We start from the raw sequence: 24,312 nt of genomic DNA on the forward strand, positions 1-24,312 counted from the left end.
AGTGAAGAGAGATGAGAGAAGAGAGAATTATGATAAGCTAAGTAAATACAAATCTCTCTATATTTGTTACTTCAGTACTACAAATATGAACGTCTTAGCTACTGACCAAGTGAGGTTTATTGATGCTTAAAAGTACACGAGCATGGGCGGCACGGTGGCTCAGTGGTTAGCACTGCTGCCTCACAGCACCAGGATCCCAGGTTTGATTCCAGCCTCGGGTGACTGTCTGTGTGGAGTTTGCACATTCTCCCCGTGTCTGTGTGGATTTCCTCCAGGTCCTCCGGTTTCTTCCCACAGGTCCAAAGATGTGCAGGTCAGGTGAATTGGCCATGCTAAATTGCCCATAGTGTTCAGTGCATTAGCCAGAGGGAAATGGGACTGGGGGGTGGGTTAATCCTCAGAGGGTCAGTGTGGACTTGTTGGCCCAAAGGGCCTGTTTCCACTCTGTAGGGAATCTAATCTAAAAATAGATATGGGATGCAGTGGTTGCAGTCGAGATATTGCTTTGGTGATATAGATCCAGTTCTGGGAAGCATACAGATTTGAGACTGTATCCCTATTCAGATGTGTACTCCATATATTCTTCCTGGGGGATCCCAGGTGGGTAATAATTGACAGTCAGTAAGCTGCATTAGGCAGTACTGAGTCTTTAAAGTCTGTCTGCTATGATTTTGGATCTGCTAGCCATGATCTCCAGGTTTTGTTCCTCCCCCTTGCACTTAGACCTCTGCAACACACATTGTATGTATTTACATAAAGAAAATATCTTGGGCAAATCTTCACTTGCCCACCTCTAATTATTTTTAATCAGCCTTGTTCAGACATGTTCTGTAGCATCTCTGGGGCAGGTTAGACTTGAACCCAGATCTTCTGGCCCAGAGGTAGGGACAAAGCATCTGCATCCCAAGACTCTTTGCTCATTATCAGTAATCTTATTCACTGTTGTGTTTTCATATCAGCTATAAAAAGAAGTTGACTCAATGTGGAATTAAACAAAATTCTGTTATATCTCTACTATAATTGTTACATAAAAAGCATTAACACCAAAAAAAATTGACAGTTCAGAATATGTTTGTTTCTTGAACAAGAATTAAACTAAAATTTGATTGATCTATTCATTGTAAATTACCAAGCACTGTTCTTTAATGCAGTTTGCCTGTATGCAAGTTGGAAGATGCAGAGCAGATTAAAACATCATTAGTTAGAAAGTCATATTGGACAATGGCGCAACACGAGTAGTATTGAATCAGTTACTCATTAAATGCAGTAGCTGATATTTAATTTCTTTGACTTTAAGGGAACTGACTATGAGCCAAATCAATGTGGTACCATCCATTGTGAGCTATCACCCAAGCCAAATTTCTATTGGTATTTCTTGGCCTTCATTCAAGTATAGAGAGAAAAAAATGATCTTCAAACTTAGCAAGTAACTGCCATTCCTTTTTAGAATTAACCTGTTCTAGTTAAGACTTAGTGTCATTTTTTCTGACCACCCACCTAAAAATAAAACTAAAATGAAGATAATCAAGTTTTGAATCAGTTATGCTTCAACGATCACAGAACCTATACTACTCAGGTAATTAGTCAACAAAAAAATGATCGTTCCAATGACCGAATTTGATTATTCAATTTATTGTTACAATTTCTATCAAAATATTCAAGTTTCTGTTCACGACACATTTCAGGTTAAAATGTGCATTGATTTACTTTTTTCTCTACTAAAGGAATTCTTACATTGTGGTTGTAATTGTCAACCTCACTATAATCAGATATATAATTATTTTAAAAATGTCTTTCCAGTTTTAAGTTTGTGCTAGACCTATTGTAAATGACATTTTTTTATGTGCAAATTCTTGAATCCACACAAAGATGTCTTTCTTTGGTGCACTAAGTCTTAAACTAACACTTTGTATTAGGTCTGTGTGCCAAAAAAGGAGAGATGGCTAGTAAGTGATTTTTATCTGACTGCTTGCAGTGCTTTCACTTCTGTTTCTCAGATACTAATTATGCATGGTTTATTGGGATTTCAGTGGTGTGACCTGTCCATATTTACCTCCCTCTCCTTTCCCTTCCAGCCTAAACTTGAATTAGCTGCCTATTTGTTGCAATTGGTGTGGAACTTTTTTTTTCTGCTCTTTACTGGGTTGATATTTGGCCAATACACCAGGTTATCTGATGTAATGAATAGCTTTTTAAATATTGTTTTTAAAGTTAAATAAATAAAATTGGAAAATCTTATTCATGCATTTTTGATTTACTGACATTTTTGAAGAGATAACTAAGAAATATCATACTTCAGATCACCTGATCCTAAACAGCATTCTTGGGTTTATGTAAACCATAGTTTGTAGAATCACAGTGTTTGTATTAATAATTTTCATGCTAATACTTCAGTTTGATATGCCAAATACAAACAAATGTAGGAAAGGCTATGTATTCTATAAAACTTTCAGACCTAAATATTTCATAGCTGTTAAATAAGGGTTCTAGTCATTCTACAGATTTACTTTTTAAATTTCAATGTAACACACTTTATTGATTTTAAAAGTCCTAATTTATTAGTTTTGTAATTGGTCTGTTTAGGTTGTATTAGAATGAATTCATTAAACTTTAAATTAATAATAAACATTCTTAATGTTTAAGTGAATTTCAATCAAGCAATCTTCTATCATAAAAACAATAAGTGCTGAAAATACTCAGCAGTTCTGGCAACATCTGGGGAGAAAGACACAGTTCATGTTTCGACTTGAATATGCTTCTTCAAGTTTCTCATATTAAAACAAAGTATAAACATTTCAAATAAATAGTTGAAGTCAGAATTGTTTAGTTCAATTCCTTTGGTACATAAGTAATCATTAATGTAAAGATTTAACATAAATATGTTTATAATTAAAGCCAAGTGAAAACTGGTAAATGCCAAACAAAAGAAAACCTTTGCTTTCACAGAGCAAAATACAGTCATAGTTATCTGTGTTGTAATTGCTTATTATAATTTTTAATTATTTCTAATTTCAATAGATCACCAAAAGGAGGATGCATTCAAAATTCAAATAGGAATCATCACTGATTTACAGACATGTGCCATGTTTTGTTTTAGAATAATAGAGCGACACAGCATGTCCGTGCTGCCAAGTTTCCCAATTTGCTTGTTCTGAACCTTTCCTGTACAAATCTTTCTTAATTGTTGTAACTGTACCTGCATCTACCACTTCCTATGACCGTTCATTCCACACATGAACAACTGTGTGTGTGAGAAGAAGTTGCCCCTTTCTCTTCTTACCTTAATTACGCCCTCTAGTTTTGATCTCCTCTGGGGAAAAGACCTTGTCTATTCACCTCATCTATGCCCGTCATGACTTTATAAACCTCTATAAGGTCACTCCTCAACATCTTATGTTCCAGAGAAAAAAGTTCAAGCCTATATAGCCTCTCCTCATAACTCAAACCTCCAGCCTCTGGAACATACTTATAAATCTTTTCTGAATTCTCTCCAATTTAATATAGCAGGACGACCAAAAGTACTTCAAAAGTGGCCTTATTGGCATCCTCCACAACCGCAATATGATTTCCCAACTCCTAAACCTATTGGTCTGAGCAATGAAGGCAAGAATGTCAAATGCCTTCTTCATCACCCAGTCTGTGACACAACCTTCAAGGAATCCAAGATCTCTGGGCAAGCACGGTGGCTCAGTGGATAGCACTGCTGCCTCACATTACCAGGGTCCCAGGTTCGATTCCAGCCTTGGGCGACTGTCTGTGTGGAATTTGCATATTTTCCCTGTGTCTGCGTGGGTTTCCTCTGGGTGCTCCGGTTTCCTCCCACAGTTCAAAGATGTACGGGTCAGGTGAATTGGCCATGTTAAATTGCCCATAGTGTTCAGTGCATTAGTCAGAGGAAAATGGATTTGGGTGGGTTACTCTTTGGAGGGTAGGTGTGGACTGGTTGGGCCGAAGGGCCTGTTTCCACAGTGTAGAGAATCTAATCTCTGCTTGACAACAACTCATTCCTGATGAAGCATTTTTACCTGAAACATCAATTTTCATACTCCTCGGATGCTGCCTGACCTGCTGTGCTTTTCTAGCAGCACTCTCTCTACTCTAATGTCCAGCATCTGCAGTTCTCACTTTCATCTAACAATCCCTAGTTAACTGTAAATCTTTCCCTTTTTCATCTTAACAAAATGCAACAACTTTCATTTATCTAAATTGAAATCCATCTGCCACTCCTTGTTAAATGTCATTGTTAAGATTTAAGCCTTGTCCATGGAAAGTTGAACATTCTTCAGTTATAGTCTTAACCATATGTGTTACTAAATAAAACAAAAGGAATTTCCGCAGTATATGTTAATGCACAATTTATTTTATTTCTGTGTATTTCTCCTAGCAGAACATGTATTACTTCTTCAAGCTAATCATGTTGCCATTGAAATAATTTTTAAATAATAGAGCAGCATGATCAGTTAATTTATCATTAAACCCCTCGATAAACTTACTTCAAAGTTTGAGTTGGCAAGTTTATTGATTTGTTTGTGAGCTTAATTCTCCATAGTTAACTAAAGGTATGTTCATTGCTTCACATGTGTTAATATAAATATTTGCCCCTACCTACTTTGTGTAGGGCTATTTTAGTGACTCCTGGAACGTGTTTGACTTCCTCATCGTTATTGGCAGCATTATAGACGTCGTACTTGGTGAACTTGATGTGAGTACTTCACCTTCGCAGCAATCATTACTCCTTTTACTGCTTCACTAAATAGATCACTGGACAAGTCACAAACAATTCTGCCTATTTTCAGACATAAAAGAAGGATCTGCAAAACTTTATTTCTCTCACTTTACTCTCTTTCCTTTTCTAGAATGCACAGGAGATGAATTCCATAAAAAAAACTGTATGAAAGCATGTGTTTTTTTTAATGAAAGCCTTTTTACTCGATGTGTGTAGTCCAAACTGTATAGTATAACTACACTGGTCAGGTGCCAGATTTCTAAAACGTGAAACATTCATTCCCTTTAGGTATCTATTTAGGTTGCATTGGAAATAATTCATTAAATAAAGCTGCAAACTAATAACATAGTTTCTTGTCATCGTGAATTACTTTGGATATTTAAGTGGATTTTAATCAAATAAACCTTGTTGTATTTGATTAATACAATTGAACCAAATGCAAAAATGTTAACAAATAATTGAAGCCCGGAACATTTGTGTATATTATATTATATTATATTATTACATTTGCAGCAGTTAATTTTAGAATTTGACATAAATAATTTTGAAAGAAAAGGCAATTGAATGAAAGAAAAATACTCATGCTTTCACAGTGATGCAAAATACAGCCAAGTTTATCTGGGTTGTAATTGAATTTGTGTTGTAACTCTGGACTCTTTCACTTTTTTCTATTGTCTTTTCTCACCCTTTCTGCTCCTATTGAATGTTTACATTCACAGCACTATTTCGCTGATGCATGGAACACTTTTGATGCCTTAATTGTTGTTGGTAGCGTCGTTGATATTGCTATCACAGAAGTTAATGTAAGTAAAGGCTATCAGTGACTGCACCTCCAAATTATCCTTGTTCCTATATCAAGAAACTTTAACATAAAAGTTCAAAGTCTGAAATTGTCTTATTTGTGAAAATTTATCTTTACTTTAGTAGTGAGTTTTTAATGTTTGCTATACTTAAGGAAAATTCAAGACAATAACTCTAATACTGAGTATTCAACTTCCCACAATGTGATATAAAAAAAACTAAGTTACAATTAACAATGCTCATAACTTGACTATAATATTTTGACCATATATTTAATGAAGATTTTAAACTTGAATTTGAACACCTTTCATTGAAGTTGACAAATTGTGTTCAGGTGTGACAGCTGCCCTAAAGGACCTATGATTGACAGAACAGTGTATAACCAAAGGTAAAGTTATAACCTCATGAATTCAGACAGGGATATGATAGTGTCATTGTAAAATTATTTAAATTGAACTACACTTTCATTATGCTTCCAGGCCAGTTGATCATTTAACAAGAAACATTATTATGGTATGCAGTGTGAGTTTTCCACAACAATGTGAAGAAGGTTGTTGACGATGCCCACAGCTACCTTAGGGTGAAAAGTGGTAGCTGCTTGTAGGTATTCAGAGGTTTGAAAATTGTTCCAATTTTATTTAGTAAGACTCTTTTTATACTGTCTGACTAAATAAATTAATTTTATTTTACAAACTTAATTTCAATTATGAGCATTGTATATTCTTTTCATATATTATAAAGCATATTCCAAACATTAAAAAAATTGGATTCTGTGTCTCTACTTTTGGCATTTAATAATTGAAAACTCGCTACTAAAAACCTTTGGCAGAGTCAGTTAGACCATCATACTTTTCCAACGTGTCCACATTGCTTATCCATTTAGTAATATGCAGATTGACACTATGACATGAAATGAGCTGTGGGTGATTCCCAATTGTTATAAAAGCGTTCTTCTTTAAAATTTTCTCTTTTCTCTCACAAAAGCATAATATGAACAGGTTATTTATAGCCTTATTAGAATTGTAATTATGCATTGTTGTCTTATTTAAAAAAAACAAATAATGTTTTAATAAAATCGTTTTTAAATTTTGAATCATATTGGCTATATAAGTTGATTATTGTGTTCTCATTAAGTACAATCCAAGACTGTTGTTCTGTCTACAGCAATATAATATGTTACTCATTCAGATTTTATTTTTTCATCAATATCTTAGTGATTTAATTAAAGAATTAATTAACACAAAGTAAAGAGTTTAAAGGAAAGCTGGGAAGCTGAATCAAAACTGAGTCAGTATTGAAACTAGAAGTTGCGTCAATATTTTGAATGTAACCTTCCACTAAAAGTTTATTTTATTAAGCAAATTAATTTTCATGAGCTGAACCCTGTACAATGAAATCCCAATAATATTTCAAAGCAAAAATAATAATAGGTTTTTTAATTATCCTTCATTATGTTCATTGTGTTTTCTAGAATCTTGTTGAGGCAAGTATAAACTCTCATTCATGGCCCAGCATCATGCATCTTCTGTTTGTATTTTTGTTGAAAAATGCTTACGATCTCTATTTATACCGAGTTTGAATTGTGGTCATCCAAATTTTCTTCCAAATTTAGTAGGGAGGTTATTGAAATCTGCCATATGCTTCACATATTAAAGTAGATATTCTGTTATTTATCCAATTCAGATTTGTTTAAATAAGTTTGTAAGTTCAATTTTGGCTGGGAAAGGAACACCTCCTAAATTAGCTAATAGACTTTTATGAACCTGGTTGAACAAAATGTTTCAGAAACCTTTAAGGTCATCTCAAAACTTTGCACATTTAAAAAAGATCATAACTTTTATTTACATAATGCAAAATTGTTATTTTTACACATATAATGCAAACAATTAATTGCAAGTTTTAATTTAAACATTTTAATATGTATCTGTGGTGATATATTTTCATTGAAGCTGAAATTTTTGGCACAGAGAAATAGTTTATTATTTGTGGAATAAATTTGTCATACGGTTGATAGAATGTCTTAATATCTAAAGTCAAGAAAGGATTTATTTTTTTTACTGAAGAGATCAGTATGAAAGTTTTTTGTGAGTTTTCAAAACAAGATCAGCAAGCAAGCGAAAATACGTTTCAATGTTGCTTAAAGGAGACAAGAAGAGAAAGAGTTTTGTCTTGTACTAATCAGGTCTAGAATGTAAGAAGCAGACTTGGTTGGAGCCATCAATGGCTTGGAGATGTAATAGGAACAGCCAATTATAAATTGCTTTTTATTTTCCAATGGAAAAAAATGCAATATGTACACAAATTCTTTATATCGACATAAAACTGTGTCCTTTGTGGTAATATATGTGACTTTTAGCAAGTGTACCATGCTGCAGGCTTGATTGATCTTAAAAGGATCACGGACACATGGAAAGACCTGATTCTGAGTCTGCTTCCCTGGTCTGAAAACTTCACTTGCACAGGGTACTGATGAGATTGCAATTGGAGCAATGTGCACAGTGTTGATTACTTTATTTAAGGAAGGATATTAATGTATTGAAGCTGATTCAGACAAGGTTCACAATGCTAGTATTGGAATGAGATTGTTGACTGAGGAAAGGCTAGACACGCTAAGTTTGTATACACTAGAGTTTAAAAGAGTTAATTGATGTTAATTGAATTCTTCATTATTTAATGGTTAACATATTAAATAAGTTAATTGATTCTTTCATACTTTTGAGGGGTGTTGATGATAGATGTGAAGAGGTTGTTTCCAATTATGCCAGTATCTAGAACTCAGGTTCACTCTTTAAATATCAGAGGTTATCCATTAAAACAGACATAATGCAAAAAACAGTTCTGAGTGTTGAGAGTCTTTGGAACTGTCTTCCTGAAAATTAGGTTGAAACAGAGTCTTCAAATATTTTTAAGGCAGAGGGAGATAGATTCTTGTTAAGTGTGTAAAGGTTTATTGGGATAGGAAAGGATGCAGATTTCAGGTTATAATCAGATCAGCTATGATTTAATTGAATGGGGGAGGAGGTTCAAGGAGTTGAATGGCATATATCTGCTCCTAGTTCATCTGTAGTACTAAAATTGACCATTAACTGCACCTGCTGTGATTCCATACCAACGATCTCCCAAACAAATTAGCACTGTCTTCTCATCCGATATAATTTGTGTACCTTTTCCCAAAGTCTGTGTTGAGCTTCAGAACCTGATGATTTCAAGGTGAAAAATGTTAACTTTTCGTCTCCTTTGAGTGATGATTAAGTTCAATGCTGTCAAACAATAATCTGTAAACTGATGCCTTTAATTGTTTGTACATGTTCAATTGTATTCTATGTTGAAAGTTTGGTTGACCATAATTTCAACAGATCTTTTGCACTGGCTTTTCTGCATGATCACTTGGACTGAATAAAATAAGCAAAACAAATCTAGGAATGAAACAAAAATTATTTTTTCAACATATATAACCACAGTTTGATATATTACAATATTTCAGTGCTGCTAGAGTCCTAGGTTTTTAATGTTTTAAACCAATCAGAATGTAGTGTTATGAAATTTAAATCTTGGAGTGGGGGCAGGTAGGAGGGGTTGTGGAAGTGGAAGTAGTACAATCATGGATTTGTTGCTGTTTCTCCAAATCTGGCTTTACATGCTGTGTAATTGTGTGATCTGCAGTTTCTCAGGAAGGAAGCATGAATTGTGTGTTGAATGCAGGCATCCAAGATATAGGAAATAGAATCTTTGCAGTGTGGAAAGAGCCATTCAGCACATCAAATCTGCACTGACCCTCCAAAGAGCATCCCACTCAGACCTTTTACCTAGCATTAATCATAGCTAATCCACATAATCTGCACATCCCTCTTCACTATGGGGCAATTTAGCATGGCCAATCCACCTAACATGCACATCTTTGGACTGTGGGAGGAGCCTGGAGCACCCAGAGGAGACCCACCCAGATGCAGGTAGAAAGTGCAAACTCCACACAGTCGTTCAAGGTTGGAATCAAACCCAGGCCCATGGCACTGTGAGGCAGCAGTGCTAACTGTTGAACTACTGTGTAAGTCTTTCAATAATTGTGAGGAAGTTCTCACAACCACAGACAATTCTAATCAGAAGTTCCTCATGTCTTCAATTGTCTAACACCTAGTGCAATGCAGTAATTCCCCTCTCTGAACCTCATGTTCTTAGACATAGCTCTCTTGTTAGTCCAAGATGTGATATTCTGGTTCCATGGGTTTTGTATGCTCAGACATCTCCCACATGAATTTTTTGAAAGGTAATATTAGACATGGGCAATATGATGATATCACTGACTCATCAACCAGCGACCCAGGCTATTGCTCTGAGGATATGGGTTCAAATCCTACTATGGCAAATGGTGATGATTCTTTATATCATCAATTGTTACAATAATACATCAGGTTCACTACTGTTATTTAGTGCAGGAATTCTATCTGTGGATCTGACCCACAGCAATGTGGTTGACTCTTAACTGACATCTGAAATGGCCAAGCAAGCTACTGAGTTCAAGGACAATTCACAGTATGCAAAAAATGTAAGCCTTACTGGTGGTATCCACATTTATTGAAAGAATGCTTTATTGACACATTACTCCAATAGTATCAAGGCTGATATACATCTGCAAGTGATTATTCTGTGTAAAGGCTCCAGATTGCCATAGTTTTGAGCTAGATGTGGAAAGTTCTGTGATCTATGAGGGAGGTTTTCTTATTGTTAGTGTACAACAAAAAGATGTAGGGATTGTTAATTAACCAATGCAGGCATGATACAAATGTCATGCTACCTGTTTATTACTGTGATTGTAGAATGTTGCCATTGTCTCAATTGAGATTTGCAAGACTATTATGTTTAAAAACTACTTTTGGTTCATAAGATTATATTTTGAAACAGTAGCTTTAAATTAACAATAATTAAAGAGAATCATATGACTTCTTCAGGCATCCGCCTCTCAATCAGTCCCTATGGTTTAATTGTTGGAGCTCAAAGAATGACTATGTTTTCGCTGAGGCTGAAAGTTTTTTTCCTCCTGGATACAATCTCTGCATACATAAGTATATTGTATATATAACATATGTAGACCCTGAATCTCCTAAACTTCCAGAAAACTTGTCAGCTGTAAATAATTATGCTGTAAACTATCCTTTTACTTTGAGAAGAAAGTGACTTGGAAAAGATGATAATTAGTTACTTATATTTGGGTAAGAATCTGAAATGAGAAAGATGGTAAAGAGTGATATTTTCGATATTAGGTTGCAGGCTTCCTTACAAACCCATGCATATGGCTAAAAGGAGCTTTGCATTTTGTTTCATGTTGTCTGCAAGCCACCTGAAGGTAGAGAGAGTAAAATGTAGCAGTAGCCAATACTGCAATTCAAGCAGAAGAAGTGCTGACTTTTATCATTCACTGTATAGAACATCGGTAGAAACTCATGTTCAGGTTGAAGGTGGGTTTGTGAGGATTTAAAGGACCTGGAAGAATTGTTTAGCTTGGAACTAAAGGAAGGAATTTATACTATGGCTTCACTGTGAAAGGCAGTTTTGAGATTCATAGTTACCTGGCATATAAAATGAAAAGAAAGGAAGCCATTAGGAGCTGAGATTAATTTCAAAATGGTTCCTGGAGAATGAGGTGTCCATGAAGGGACAATGCAAAATGTAAATTCAGCTGGAGAGTTTATTCTTGTAAAAAGTTAAATGAGAAATCTCTTTTCTGAAGTTTCAAATATATTTTGTCAATGAAAAGAACGTAGTGTTTAGTCAATTATGTTTTAGTCATTTGTAACAGTCAAAGCTTTACTGAACATGAAATCTTTCTTTCAACTATTATTTGGAAATCCAAATTTCTTTTCCAAAATTATTGGTCTCCCAGGGGTTTTTGACAGTCAGTGCCAATTATACATCTAGATGGCTGGATGCCTGAAAGAAAGCACAATGTTGAGAGCTTATCAGCATTTAAAACCACTCTTGTGAAATAACTCCATCGAGGCCAGTATCACTTCACCAAGTCACACTTTATTTACACATGAACAGTCCTTGACTTTTTTACTGCCTCTTGCAGAATCTGGAACCAGCATATCAATCCCTCTGATACCGTTTTTATGTCAGCCAGGGCTTCCTGATTGAGGCTGTTAATCTGGTCCAAACAGGGAATTCCTATGAGGTCCAGCTGGCTGACCTCACTACAATCACTGCAACCTGCATGACTTAAACCAGCCTGCAATTTGAAGGGGAGATGTACCTTGGCTGGAGCAACTGCTGAGAATAGTTGTGGAAGTGTGTCCCAGCAGAAAGAACACAGAAAAAATAGTATGCCAGCGAGGAAAGCACGCTTCAATGTTTTCTGTATCACTGGAGGGCACAGTGTAGGAAGACAGTACTGCTACATCTGCAAGGGAGTAGAAGGGTCTTCTGGGATGCAGACTTTGTAAGGTTTGTAGAGCAGACCATCATGATTACAGCCAGCATTATAGTTCCGAAGCATTGTCACAAGCTGCTTACTAACCTTAAGGTCAGTAAATGCATCTTCTGATGCTCTATCCTTACAAATGAACCCGTAGCCTCACATACTGCTCAATTCACCACATTCCTTTCATGCAAGTACCAACTATCTCTATTGTGAATTATTTTTCATATTCACAGTTTCAAATCACCCTCAGCTGATGTATCTCACAGATTTGCCAATTATGACAGCAATATTACCCAAATAAGTTGAACTAAATCCTAATTCTAACCCATTGAATAGAGGTGGGCAGGAAATATAAGTAGTTAAGACCCAATTTGGGTCAATTTTGTGACATTGGCAGAACCTCTCAAAATGGAGCAGATTCTTGCCCCCCCCCCAAAAGCATGTGGGAATGTCACCATCATCTAGAAAGTCTTTCTGTAGCAATCAGAAGGCCATCTGAGCTGAATGTGACCCCTTCACTGAAAAGGAGATTGTGGATAGGAAAGGCACTACCTACATCTAGTGATCCAAGAGTAAAACAATATTCTTTGGGAACTGGACTGACCGATCTTTTATTGAACAGATGACCTGAAGTTTGCTGGAAATATGGCTCAGAGGGGCAGGGGTGTGTGAAATACTTGGAAAGAGCATATCACTAAGTTGAGGCAGAAACTGAGGTCATGGAAGCATCACTCCCCCTCCAATGCAGTCATCAAGTGCAAGGCACTGTCCGTAGTATTGCAAGTAACATAGGTCTGGTACATTCCAGAATCTTCACTTTAGCAGTCACCTGAGCCATCTCCCACTTCACCTGGAGGTCAAAGATGGACCATGTCCACAGGGACATCATGTACAAAGTTCTGGACAACAGGGAGAAGGATATATCTCCCCTTATCCTGATGGCCACTTTTGTGTGGTTAGATCAAGCTGTGTGCAGACAATCGATTCACAAACACCAAATGTCATTATGTACTAAGGTTATAGAGACAGTCATATGGCATGGAAACAGATCTTTCAGCCCAACCAATCCATGCCGACCATAAGCCCAAACTAAACTAGTCTCTCACCTGCCTGCTCTTCACCCATATTCCTCTAAACATTTCCCATTCATGTACTTACCTAAATGTCTTTTAAACATTGTAACTATAACTGCATCCAGTTCATTCCACACACAAACTACTCTGTAAAAAAAAAGTCCTTGTTTTTTTTAAAGTTTCTCTTCTGTCATTTTAAAAATGTGCCCACTAGACTTGAAATCCCCCACCCTAGAGAAAAGACATCTGCCATTCACCTTATCTATATCCCACATGATCTTATAAAACTCTATAAGGTCACTCTTCAACCTCCTAAGCTCTGGTGAAAAATGTTCCACCCTATCCAGCCTCTCTTTAAACTCAAATCCTCCATTCCTGGTAACATCCTGTATTTTCTGTGTGGTTGGGGAGGTTAAACTAAAATGGCAAGGGTTTGGGAATTCCAGACATTACGACGCTCTTGAGAGAAGAAATACCTTTGGATTTCAGTTATAAATGACTGTCCCCTTGTTCTGTAACCAGGTTTCCTAGTTTGAGATTTCCCACTTGTGGAAACAATTTCTCAACATTTACCCTCTTGAGCCCACTTAAGATCTTGTATATATCAAGAAGATCACCTCTCATTTTATTAAATTTCAATAAATAAAGTCAAAACCTGTTTAGCCATCCTTGATAGTTCAACCCCTTCATCTCAAATATGAGCCATAAAGTCATACAACATGGAAACAAACTCTTCACCCAAACACATCCATGCAGACCAGATTTCCTGAACTGAACTATTCTCATCTGCTTGCATTTGGCCCACATTCCCTCTAAACCCTTGCTGTCCATGTACACATGTAAATATCTGAAAAATATTTTAATTGTGCTCGCCTCTACCACTTTCTGTGGCAGGTTGTTCCATATGTGCACAACCCTTTATGTGAAAAGATTGCCCCTCAGGTCCCTTTTAAATCTTTCCTGTTATGTTAAACCTATGCCCTCTCGCTTTGACTCCCCTGCCCTAGAGGAAAGACGTTTGCTGTTCAACTTACCAATGCACCTTATGATTTTATAAACCTCTATAAGGTCACCCCTCAGCCTCTTATGCTTGAGGGAAGAAAATATACCAGCCTATCCAGCTTCTCCTTATAATAACTCATACGTTCTAGTCTCAATAACATCCCTATCATATTTTTTACCCTTATGACCTTTATAACATCTGATAGTAGGACAACTAGAATTGCACACAGTACTTCAAATATGGCCTTACCAATGTCTTGTACATCTGTAACATGCCGTCCCAATTCCTATTCTCAGTGCTCTGACCAATGAAGGCAAGTGTGCCAAATGCATTCTTCACCAGCCTGTCTACCTGTGATATCAGGTTCAAGGAACCATGCACCTGCCCAGGTATCTGTTTGACAATATTCCCCAAGATCTTACCATTAATTGTGTAAGTCCTGCCCTCATTTATCTCACCAAAATGCACACCTCGCATTTGTCAAAAACAAACTCCATTTGCCATTTTTCAGCCCACTGGCCCAATTGATCAAGATACTGTTTTAATCTTAGATAATCTTCACTATCCATTATACCACCAATTTTGATGTCATCCACAAACCTACTAACCATGCCTCCTATACTCTCATCAAAATTGTTTAGATGAATAACAAAAAAGTAGAGGACACAGCATCGATCCTTGCAGCACACCACTGGTCACAAGTCTCCAGTCTGAACAACAATCCTTGATCACCACCCTCTGTTTCCAACTGCGAAGCCAATTTTGTATCCAATTGTCTAGCTCTCCCTGGATCCCATGTGATCTAACTTTACTAATCAGTCTACCGTGTGAATCTCGTCGAAACCCTTGCCGAAGTCCATGTAGACAATGTTTAGCACTTTGTCTTCATCTATCTTCTTGGACATCTCTTCAAAAAAATACTCAATCAAGTTTGTGAGACACAATTTCCTATGTGCAAAGCCATGCTGACTCTCCCTAATCAGTCCTTGCCTTTCCAAATGCATGTAGATCCTGTCTCTCAGAAAACCATTCCAACAACTTGTCCACCACTGCCTTCCTTAAATATTAGCTACCCTTCAGTCTTCTGGCACATTGCCTGTGGCTGTCAGGAATACAAATATCTCTGTTAGATCCCTCTTGTTTGCTGCACATATTTAGAGTCTCTTTCCAATTAAATAATAATCTGCCTTTTGATTCTTCCTACCAAAGTAACCTTGCACTTATCTACATTAAACTCCATCTGCCAAGATTTTAATCTAGTCGCTCAACCAATGTTATCCCCTTGTAGATTCTTTATGTGATCATCAGGCCTTTGCACCTGTTTTTGTATCTTCAGAAAATTAGGATACATTGTTCTAAGTCCCTTTCTCTTAGACATGAATATAGATGGTTCATAAATGAGGTCCGACGACTGATGCTTGTGACTAGATTAGAGTGGTGCTGGAAAAGCACAGCCAGTCAAGCAGCATCCGAGGAGCAGGAAGAGCAACATTTCGGGCAAAAACCCAGAGCCCGAAACATTGATTTTCCTGCTCCTCAGATGCTGCCTGACCAGCTGTGTTTTTCTAGCACCACTCTAATCCAGACTCTGATTTCCATCATCTGCAGTCCTCACTTTTGCCTGTTGATACCTGTGACCTGTATACATATTTTCAACCTGGAAAAGACTCATTACTCCCAACTTTTTGTTTTCTGTGATAACTAATCCTTAATCCATGCAAAGTTGCCTTCTAAAGTGAGGCAATAAAGAGTAATATAAATTACTTTAAATATTAATGAATGTACTGATACGAGGAAACAAACTTAGAAAAAGAAGGTCCAAATCTAAGTGTGTAAGATTCAATATGTCCAATATATTTAAGTTATCTGATTTTACAGGAACTAATTAACTATACTTTGTGGTTTTGGTTAATTTTTAAAATCTATTTGTTTCTTCCACTCTTAATTTATTTTTGGAATTTAGTTTTCAGAAAGTGGCATCAAGTCGTGTTTGTGGTATTATTTATAATAAGTTTACATGAATTTTGCAATTAACATTTGTTATTGAAAAATACTTTATTTTCCACAACAGTAAAACACCACCATAAAAGACCAGTCATTGCATGTATTTGGCACCACATTATATTTGCATGAATTTGTTGAACTCACTCTTTTTATTCTTCTTCTCTTTCCCATATTTTCACCATTATTACCTTGCACTTGAGACATGGAAGCCTTTCAGCTTTATGTCTAGTTTTTTTTACACAGTCAGTTGCTGTGACAGAATGTGGGTGCTTGGAGAGAGTCATAATTGCAGCTTTTGTCTGCAAAATACTAACTTTTTCATAACATTCAAATCAATTATTATAGTTGGCCTTGGGTCACCCGTTGAATGTCATGGTTAGTAACTAGCCTTTATCATATCAATACATTTTGAGTGTTAATTTTGATTGCATTTGTGTTGATATATATATATATATATATATAGCTTTTAAATATTGTTGCAATAAATTAAAGTATAAATGCATGTACCTCCTTTAATAAATATATCATGCATCGATAAGTAACATTTGCTTATTACTAATCATTGAATTTCAGTGAGTGTAAAAAGTAATTGTGTTTGCATGGGGAATGGAAGAATAGTTTATTAGCGCATTATCCTATTACCTCTGGAAGCTGATTTAAATGCAGCATGTGCTAATGTGATAAAATGACCAGTATTTACTGATTGTAAGGTTCCTATGAGAAATGACTTTGGATTATCTCAACACACTTGGTACTAAATTAACAACTTTTTTTTTCTAAGAGACATTTTTTAAAAAGGAAATCTCACTCTGCTGTAGTAGTTGTAGTGTTCTAAGATTTGGAATAGGTAGAATCTTGGGAGACAGTATTTTATTTCACTCCTAAGCAATGCTTTACTCAACCAGAGGCATACGATACGTGGGTTTGGTTTTCAGGTCTTTCCCAGGGTTGGGAGTGGAGTTAGATGGGAGTGTAAAATGATGCTACTGGCCATTGTGCCAGTTTCCTGACACCAGTCATGTTCACTTGGTTCAGGACACAATCCTATTTTATCCATGATGAATACTAATTAGTAGAACTCATGAACAAGGAATGCTGTAGTTTTCATAGGACACACCAACTGCACAGTTATCTGTTCAAACCAAATGAATCGAGGCAAGTAATCCGTACAGAGCTAGTCCTGTCCACATGATCAAAATAACTGAGTCTTAAAATGGTGCATGGCACAGAACGGGAAATTGATGATTGGGAAATAGGTACTGTAGTAGCAGGGACAGTCAGCATTAAGTGTTTGAGGAGTGCAGAGATTATCACATTCTTGGCAACAGAGATGAAGGAACAGAGGAACACTCATATCAAATGACTTGCTGAGTCATTTTGTCACTGTTCCTTCTCCTGTCCAACCAAAACCCAGAGAATGTAAGATCTGTTTGACATGGTGTCGCTGTTGGCCAGCATTTATTGCCCATCTGTAGTTGCCCTTAAGTAAATGATGGGGAGCTGCATTCTTGAGCCACTGCAGTCCACGTGCTGTAGTTGACCCACTTTGCCCTCTGGGTGGGATTTCCAGGATTTTAAGCAGTGATTGTGAAGGAATGATGATATATTTCTGAGTCAGGATGGTGAGGGCATGAAGGGGAACTTGCAGGTGATGGTGTTAGGTGGCAAACCAGCTGAGAAAGTCCAATGATGAATTCCTTTTCAGGTCTATAGTTTGCTGAGGAGGAAACCCCTTCTCAAAAATTCATAAATCCAGCTTGGCTACACCTCTGCTTTCTCAGGAAGGTGTCTCTGACATGGAAGCCCATTTGATTGCCAGAAATTACAGTTTCCTTGAGTTGGCAAATTTTCAGCCTGCTTTTTGTAATGAACAAGCAGAACTACCTAGCAGCTAACTGGTATATCTCACCAACCAGCTGCCTGTCTTCCTGTCTGGGTGGGCTTAATCATTTAAACTGGTCGTCTTGTTTAAATCTCAGTGCTTTAATTTTAAGTTTGAGCTATCACTTTATATAGTTATTAATTTAAATATTCATTTCTAAAGCCTTTTTCAAAGCCAACAGAGAGCCCCCCTACAGGGGAACCTGGGGTAAGATGCAAAAGTGTTCCCCAATGTTTATTTGCATGGATGTTTTCCTTCTTGTGAATCTTCTCTTACTAATTTTAAACCAAAACGTGTTTCTGAATTTCAGCCTTTGAGTTACTAATGTCAATTGTCTTTGATATAATATTGTCAAATAGATTGTTTGATTCCATAATAAATTTTCAGAATTATGTTGACCACAACTGACAGTTTAAGACTTTAATAAAAGCTGGTTGTGATAGAAAACATAAATATTCTGAAAATTTACCTTTTGTCGCATGAAGTCTTTTAGATCTCTGTGCTTACACAGTTAAATATGGGAAAATAATTATGGCACACTTTGAATTCCTTTGTGATGAACTTTTTGATTGTGTTCTCCCTGTTTTGTCTTAATACCTTTTTAAAGCATTTATTATATTTTAATGCGAATTGATTTTAATTGAATTTGCATACAATTATCTTTAGAGTTCAGAGGAAAGTTCCAGAATTTCGATTACTTTCTTCCGTCTCTTCCGTGTAATGCGATTGGTCAAACTACTGAGTCGTGGTGAGGGCATACGTACATTGTTGTGGACATTTATCAAGTCCTTCCAGGCATGTATGCAGTTTTTTCCTTGTAATCAGGGAATTAATTGACATTATTACATGTGCATATCAAAAAATGTTAGTCAATGTTTGCAATGTCTAATTTATGCTAATTATATCCAATGCTGAATCATTTTTTTTAAAAAGTGTCCTGTACGGCCTCAAATGTCAACCATTTAACTAAAAGACCCAAGTAATATTTCACAATAAATCTTAGTACATGGACTATGGACAGGTTGTGCCATCAACATTGCTAAGTTTAATACTCAGATGATATTCAGTTCTACTCATATTTGATTGTAGAATTGTAGATTCAAAGGGAATGTATCCAATCCACATTACACTCACCTTCACACCTGGTCTTACACTGAAATCCTATACTTGAATCCCATTTTCACAACTGGGTTGCAAATTAGAATATGGCACAGTGAAAAAAACTCCACAAAGGTCAGTACCCCATCACCAAGGCGCCCTTTATTTACATGTGCATTGTATATGACCCTGACCTAGTTAGTTCAGAACCGATCCTAAAGTGAACAGAACCCCGACACTCCTGTTTATATCTGTCAACCAGGACTCCCTGATTGGACCAGGTTCACAGCCCCAATCAGGAAACTTGTATTTTATGATGTCCATCTGGTTGCCCTTGTTGTAATTACTGCATCCCTCCCTTTGGATGCCCAGGACATGAGCCCATTCTTTTTCCTGTAGCTTCTCCTGGGGCGTTTTCTCACCAGATCTGTTTCTTCAACTCTGCTTCAGATACTGGTGATGTGTACTGGACCATAGCCTACCACTTGCTCCCAGAGCAACTAGGCTGAAATTCTTCATCTTCAGACAGTAACTGAGTCAAGGCTGTAACATCTGCCAAGTCCATCTCATTCTTAGAGGTTTCTTTGATGCTAGGCAGAGGTGGAGAATGCATCAATCCTGACAGCCTTGCTGAATGTTCTGAGGGGCTGGGTATGTTTGCGCCTGACCCATTTGTGAGGTTTCAGTTTCAGTTTCATGTGGTCCATGTGCTTGCTCAGGACAGCCTCATCTACTTGAACTTTATACGTAATGGGACCTGACCTCATGTCAACCATGCCTCATACCCCTGCAGGGCTATTCCTGTGATTTTGACACCAAACTTAGTCCACTGAAGTAAACTGCCCGTCTTGCATAGCAGAGTCTTGTGTCTAGTGTTGGCCTTCCCAATGCCGTTTCTCCCTTTACCTACACATTCCCCCTTACACCCTCTCCAGGTTCGGGAAGATCAGTTCAGAAGTCACATGACACCAGGTTATAGTCCAACAGATTTATTTGAAGTCACAAGCTTTCGGAGTGCTGCTTCTTCGCCAGGTGAAGGAAAGATCAGGTTTAACCTAGTGCGAGTCTTTTCCCCATTAGCAACTCTGCTGGAGCTGCCTCTGTAGTTGTGTGAGGGCAGTCCTGTCATCAAATTGGAACCGGGACAGTTTGGTATCAAGTGAAGTTTTAGGCTGTTTCTTTAAGCCTGCCTTCAAAGTTTGGACTGCTCTTTTTGACAGATGAGTGGATGATGCAAGGTACAGAGCTATCCTTACATGCCAAATGCTATTTGACTTTAGGAAGTACTCAAATTCCCTATTGGTAAAATGGCCTATTGTCTGTGACCAAAAACTCTGGGAGTCCATTTGTTTCCAAAGGTGCTTGCAACTTTTCAATTGCCTTCTTCACGTTTTACAAATGAACCCTACGCACATTCAACTACTTTCAGTGGGTATTCACAATGATTAAAAATATAGAGTCAGTAAAAGGACCATCGTAGTCAACGTGTAACCGTGTCCAAGTTTACCCAACTAATCCCACAAATATGGGGAAGCTGCTGGCAATAATTGGCACTCTGGAGACTGCCTCTCCAATGCAGCTACGTCAGCATCCAATCCTGGCCACCAGACATAACTTCTTGCCAGCATCTTCATTTTGGAAACCTCCTGGATGACCCGCATGGAGTTCAGCCAGTATCTGGCAGTGACCTTTGCTCGGGACAATCACACCTGCTCCTCATAATAATACGCCTTCCAGTATGGTGATCTGATCTTGCCGGGTCCAAAAAAGTTTCAATTCTGGTTATGATGGCCCTTTTGCTTCCCTCAACATCAACTGTTTTGTTTCACCAGGACAGGATCTTTTATGTCCACAGTCTGATATTATCAATGGTGACCAGAAGCTGTCCAAAAACTTTAAAACCAGAATGTACTGTTCCACTTGAGACATGACCAGTGGTGTTTCTGTCAGTGGGAGGCCACTCAAAACATCTGCTTTGCCACCCAGATGATGTTCCAATTCGTGATTCTGTGCACTTAGAATAAGAGCCCACCATTGAATTTAACCTGAAGCCTTGGGTGGGCACGTCTCTGTCCTCCTTGTGTAGCCCTAGTCGGAGTTTGTGGTCCATTACTATTACAAATGTACATCCATAAAGGTATTGATGGAACTTTCTCACACCAAAGATGACTGCCAAACCTTCCTTCTCTCTCTGTGTATCTTCGTTCGGCATCAGCCAAAGTCCGGGAAGCATATGCAATTGGATGTTCTTCTCTGCTGGGCCACCAGTGACCCAACACTATACCAAAACTATACAGGGAAGCATCACAGGTCAGTACTGCATCTTGCCTGGGATCATAGTGTACCATCTTTTTAGATGCCTCTTCATTTCACTAAAGGTTACATCTTGGTTACGAGACAATTTCCAAGGTTGACCCTTTTCTCAATAACCTTGGAGAAATCTTTAAGCACAATGGCCAAGTTCTGTAAATGCTCTTTATTTGGTCATCCCAGTTATTAGCACACCAGCCAGATAAATGGCAACCTGAGGTAGAATGTTCTCCATTGTTTGCTGACAATTAGCACAGGCTAATGATATCCGAAAAGACAATCTCATATATTGGTACAAACCTTTATGGGTATTAATTGTGGCATATTCCTGGGAATCCTGCTCTAATTGCTATTGCAAGTATGCATGGCACATGTCCAGCTTCGTGAAGGACAGCTCCCCTGGACATTTATATGAGGAATTGGGTATTTATCCAGCAGTTTACTGTTTGTTTAAAATCTTCACAAAGTTGAACCGATCAGTCGGGCTTCACAGTTGGTACAATCCGTACTACACATTCTGCAAACTGGACTGGTTTGATGATTCCTTCACTTTCCAGCCTCCTGATTTCTGCCTCTACTTATGTAAGGCAAACATCACTGGGCAGGCCTTGCAGCATCATGGAAATCTTTTTGGTCAAAATGTAAGGTGACGTAGAGGAGCCAGTGTTGGACTGGGGTGGACAAAGTTAAAAATCAACTAGGCAAAAGTGAGGACTGCAGATGCTGGAGACCGGAGTTTAGATCAGAGTGGTGCCGGAAAGGCACAGCAGGTCAGGTGGCATCCAAGAAGCAGGAAAATCGACATTTCAGGCAAAAGCCCTTCAGGAATGGAGGCAGGATATCTCCAAGGTGGAGTGATAAATGGTGTGGGGGGGTGGGGGGAGGCTGGAGAGAAGGTAGCAAAGAGTACAATAGGTGAATGGGCGTGGGGATGGAGGTGATAGGACAGAGAGGACGGCGGGGGAAGGTAGCAAAGAGTATAATAGGTGAATGGGGGCGGGGATGGAGGGGATAGGTCAGAGGGGAGGGTGGAGCGGATAGGTGGGAAGGGAGATTGGCAGGTAGGACAGGTCATGAGGACAGTGCTGAGCTGGCAGGTTGGAACTGGGGTAAGGTTGGGGGAGGGGAAATGAGGAAACTGGTGAAATCCACATTGATGCCCTGGGGTTGAAGTGTTCCGAGGCGGAAAATGAGGCATTCTTCCTCCAGGCGTCAGGTGGTGAGGGAGCAGCGGTGAAGGTGGCCCAGAACCTTTTATACCTTTTCTTTTGGCTGCCTTTTGAGCAATGGCCAATGGAAGGAGTGCGCATGCAAATTAATGAATAGATGCTAAAAAAAATATATTTCTTATTGACATTCAGTGCCTAAGAAAAACAATTTCTGAAAATATCAGAATACATCTTGTGATTATTCTGTTGCCATTGTAACTGTTTTTATACAATCTAATCTGGTAAAAATGTTCTTCCTTCTCAGGCTCTTCCATATGTTGCCCTTCTTATAGCCATGCTGTTTTTCATCTATGCTGTAATTGGCATGCAGGTAACAATTTTGTTGAATGAAATCCAGGTGAAAATTTAAAATACTTTCATTCTGTGTCTTGTTGATAACTAATTAATTGAAAATAGGCATAACTTAGTTGGAAATAACTGCAATTTAAGAATTTTAAAGTTTTTGAATTAAAAGATTATTTATAATCTGAGGTCTCTGGTGATTTGACTTAATTGAAATTTCACTAGTAGAAGTGAGTAAGTTTTATCTACCAGGACTTGAATAAGAAACAGAAAACTACCTATCCTAGTTAACTGTTCACTAAAGTAGTAACAAAAACAGTTGTGCTCAATAGTGAAATAAAGATTATTACTTGTTTTCCAGATTTTTGGCAAAGTTGCCTTGCAAGACCATACACAGATAAACAGAAATAACAACTTTCAGACTTTTTTTCAGTCTGTTCTACTTCTTTTCAGGTAAAAAAGCTAATCCAACAATTTTGATTGAATGTCACTCTTTATTTGTTTTATTCTCAAAAGTCAATATGATCTGCTTGTCTGTCCATCTACCTAAAATGTGATGTCCTCTTGACCGTTATTTGACTTACCTTTGATGTCAGTTACCCTTCTCAACTATTATCAAATCCCCCACAACTGCCAGCTACTACTCCTGTGGACCCCTGACCATCAACTGTTCACAACCTCAGCCTCTGTTGATCTCCCCTTCTCACAACTGAGACTGTTGGCCTCACAATCAGGACTCATCCAAATCACATGCAAATCCCAATGTGTCTCACTGTCTGAGACCCTCACACCTAACAATTTCTTTACTGTGCCGACCTGCTATGAATTGGTCCCACCCAATGGTCAAAAACTCTCCCTCTGCTGGCGCTGGAAAACACAGCATAATTTTATTTTGTTTAGGTATTTAATTGTTTGCTCTTCTCAGACAGCTTTCCCACTTTCTGAAACAATAACCTAATCATCAGGTTGGCAGCTTTCCAGGCCCAGCAGTGTCTGCTGTCTAACTGTTACGAGAATGAAGCAAATGGAATGCCATCCCCAACCCACCAGACAGGTGGCATGGTTTCCCTGTGGCAGTGGCTGATGCTGGAACTGTAGCAGTCCCTGTACCATTCTGAACAGAAAGCCTGCTATTGGAATCAGGGATTTCGGGAACCAAACAGGCTCTGGCAAAGGGGTGAGCTCATCCCAAGTGCAGTGGGTCAGTGGCTCATGCAGCTGCAGAGACTTTCCATTAGTCACATAAGGCCAAAAGAGGAGAGACCCTGTTTTCCAGTCTGCATCCCTGAACTGGCAATAAGTCACTGGGTTTAACTGAGTAGCCTTCCTTGGCAACACACCCTGTTGGCAGCAAGAACAGTTCTTGAAATTGTCCACTTGAGGGCCCTGATATGCCTAGGTGTGGGAAGGGCACTCATCATCGAGGTGCCTCAACCAGAGGTGAGAACAATAAGCACAGCACCTCTTGCAATCCAATTTGATTTTTATA

The 24,312-nt window shown here is 38.0% G+C and overlaps 1 protein-coding gene across 1 annotated transcript in view; it reads left to right on the forward strand.

Moving 5' to 3' along the window:
- Window positions 1-24,312, forward strand: part of LOC132822470 (voltage-dependent L-type calcium channel subunit alpha-1D-like) — a 579,417-nt gene that overhangs the window by 410,267 nt on the left and 144,838 nt on the right. The window contains exons 31-36 of the mRNA XM_060835847.1: window positions 1,917-1,946; window positions 4,619-4,702; window positions 18,067-18,111; window positions 18,571-18,699; window positions 22,786-22,851; window positions 23,185-23,276. Coding sequence (XP_060691830.1) covers window positions 1,917-1,946; window positions 4,619-4,702; window positions 18,067-18,111; window positions 18,571-18,699; window positions 22,786-22,851; window positions 23,185-23,276 — 446 coding nt within the window. The remainder of the gene's footprint in view (window positions 1-1,916; window positions 1,947-4,618; window positions 4,703-18,066; window positions 18,112-18,570; window positions 18,700-22,785; window positions 22,852-23,184; window positions 23,277-24,312) is intronic.

Source organism: Hemiscyllium ocellatum, chromosome 14 (genome assembly GCF_020745735.1).
Source record: "Hemiscyllium ocellatum isolate sHemOce1 chromosome 14, sHemOce1.pat.X.cur, whole genome shotgun sequence".
Classification (NCBI taxonomy): Eukaryota; Metazoa; Chordata; class Chondrichthyes; order Orectolobiformes; family Hemiscylliidae; genus Hemiscyllium; species Hemiscyllium ocellatum.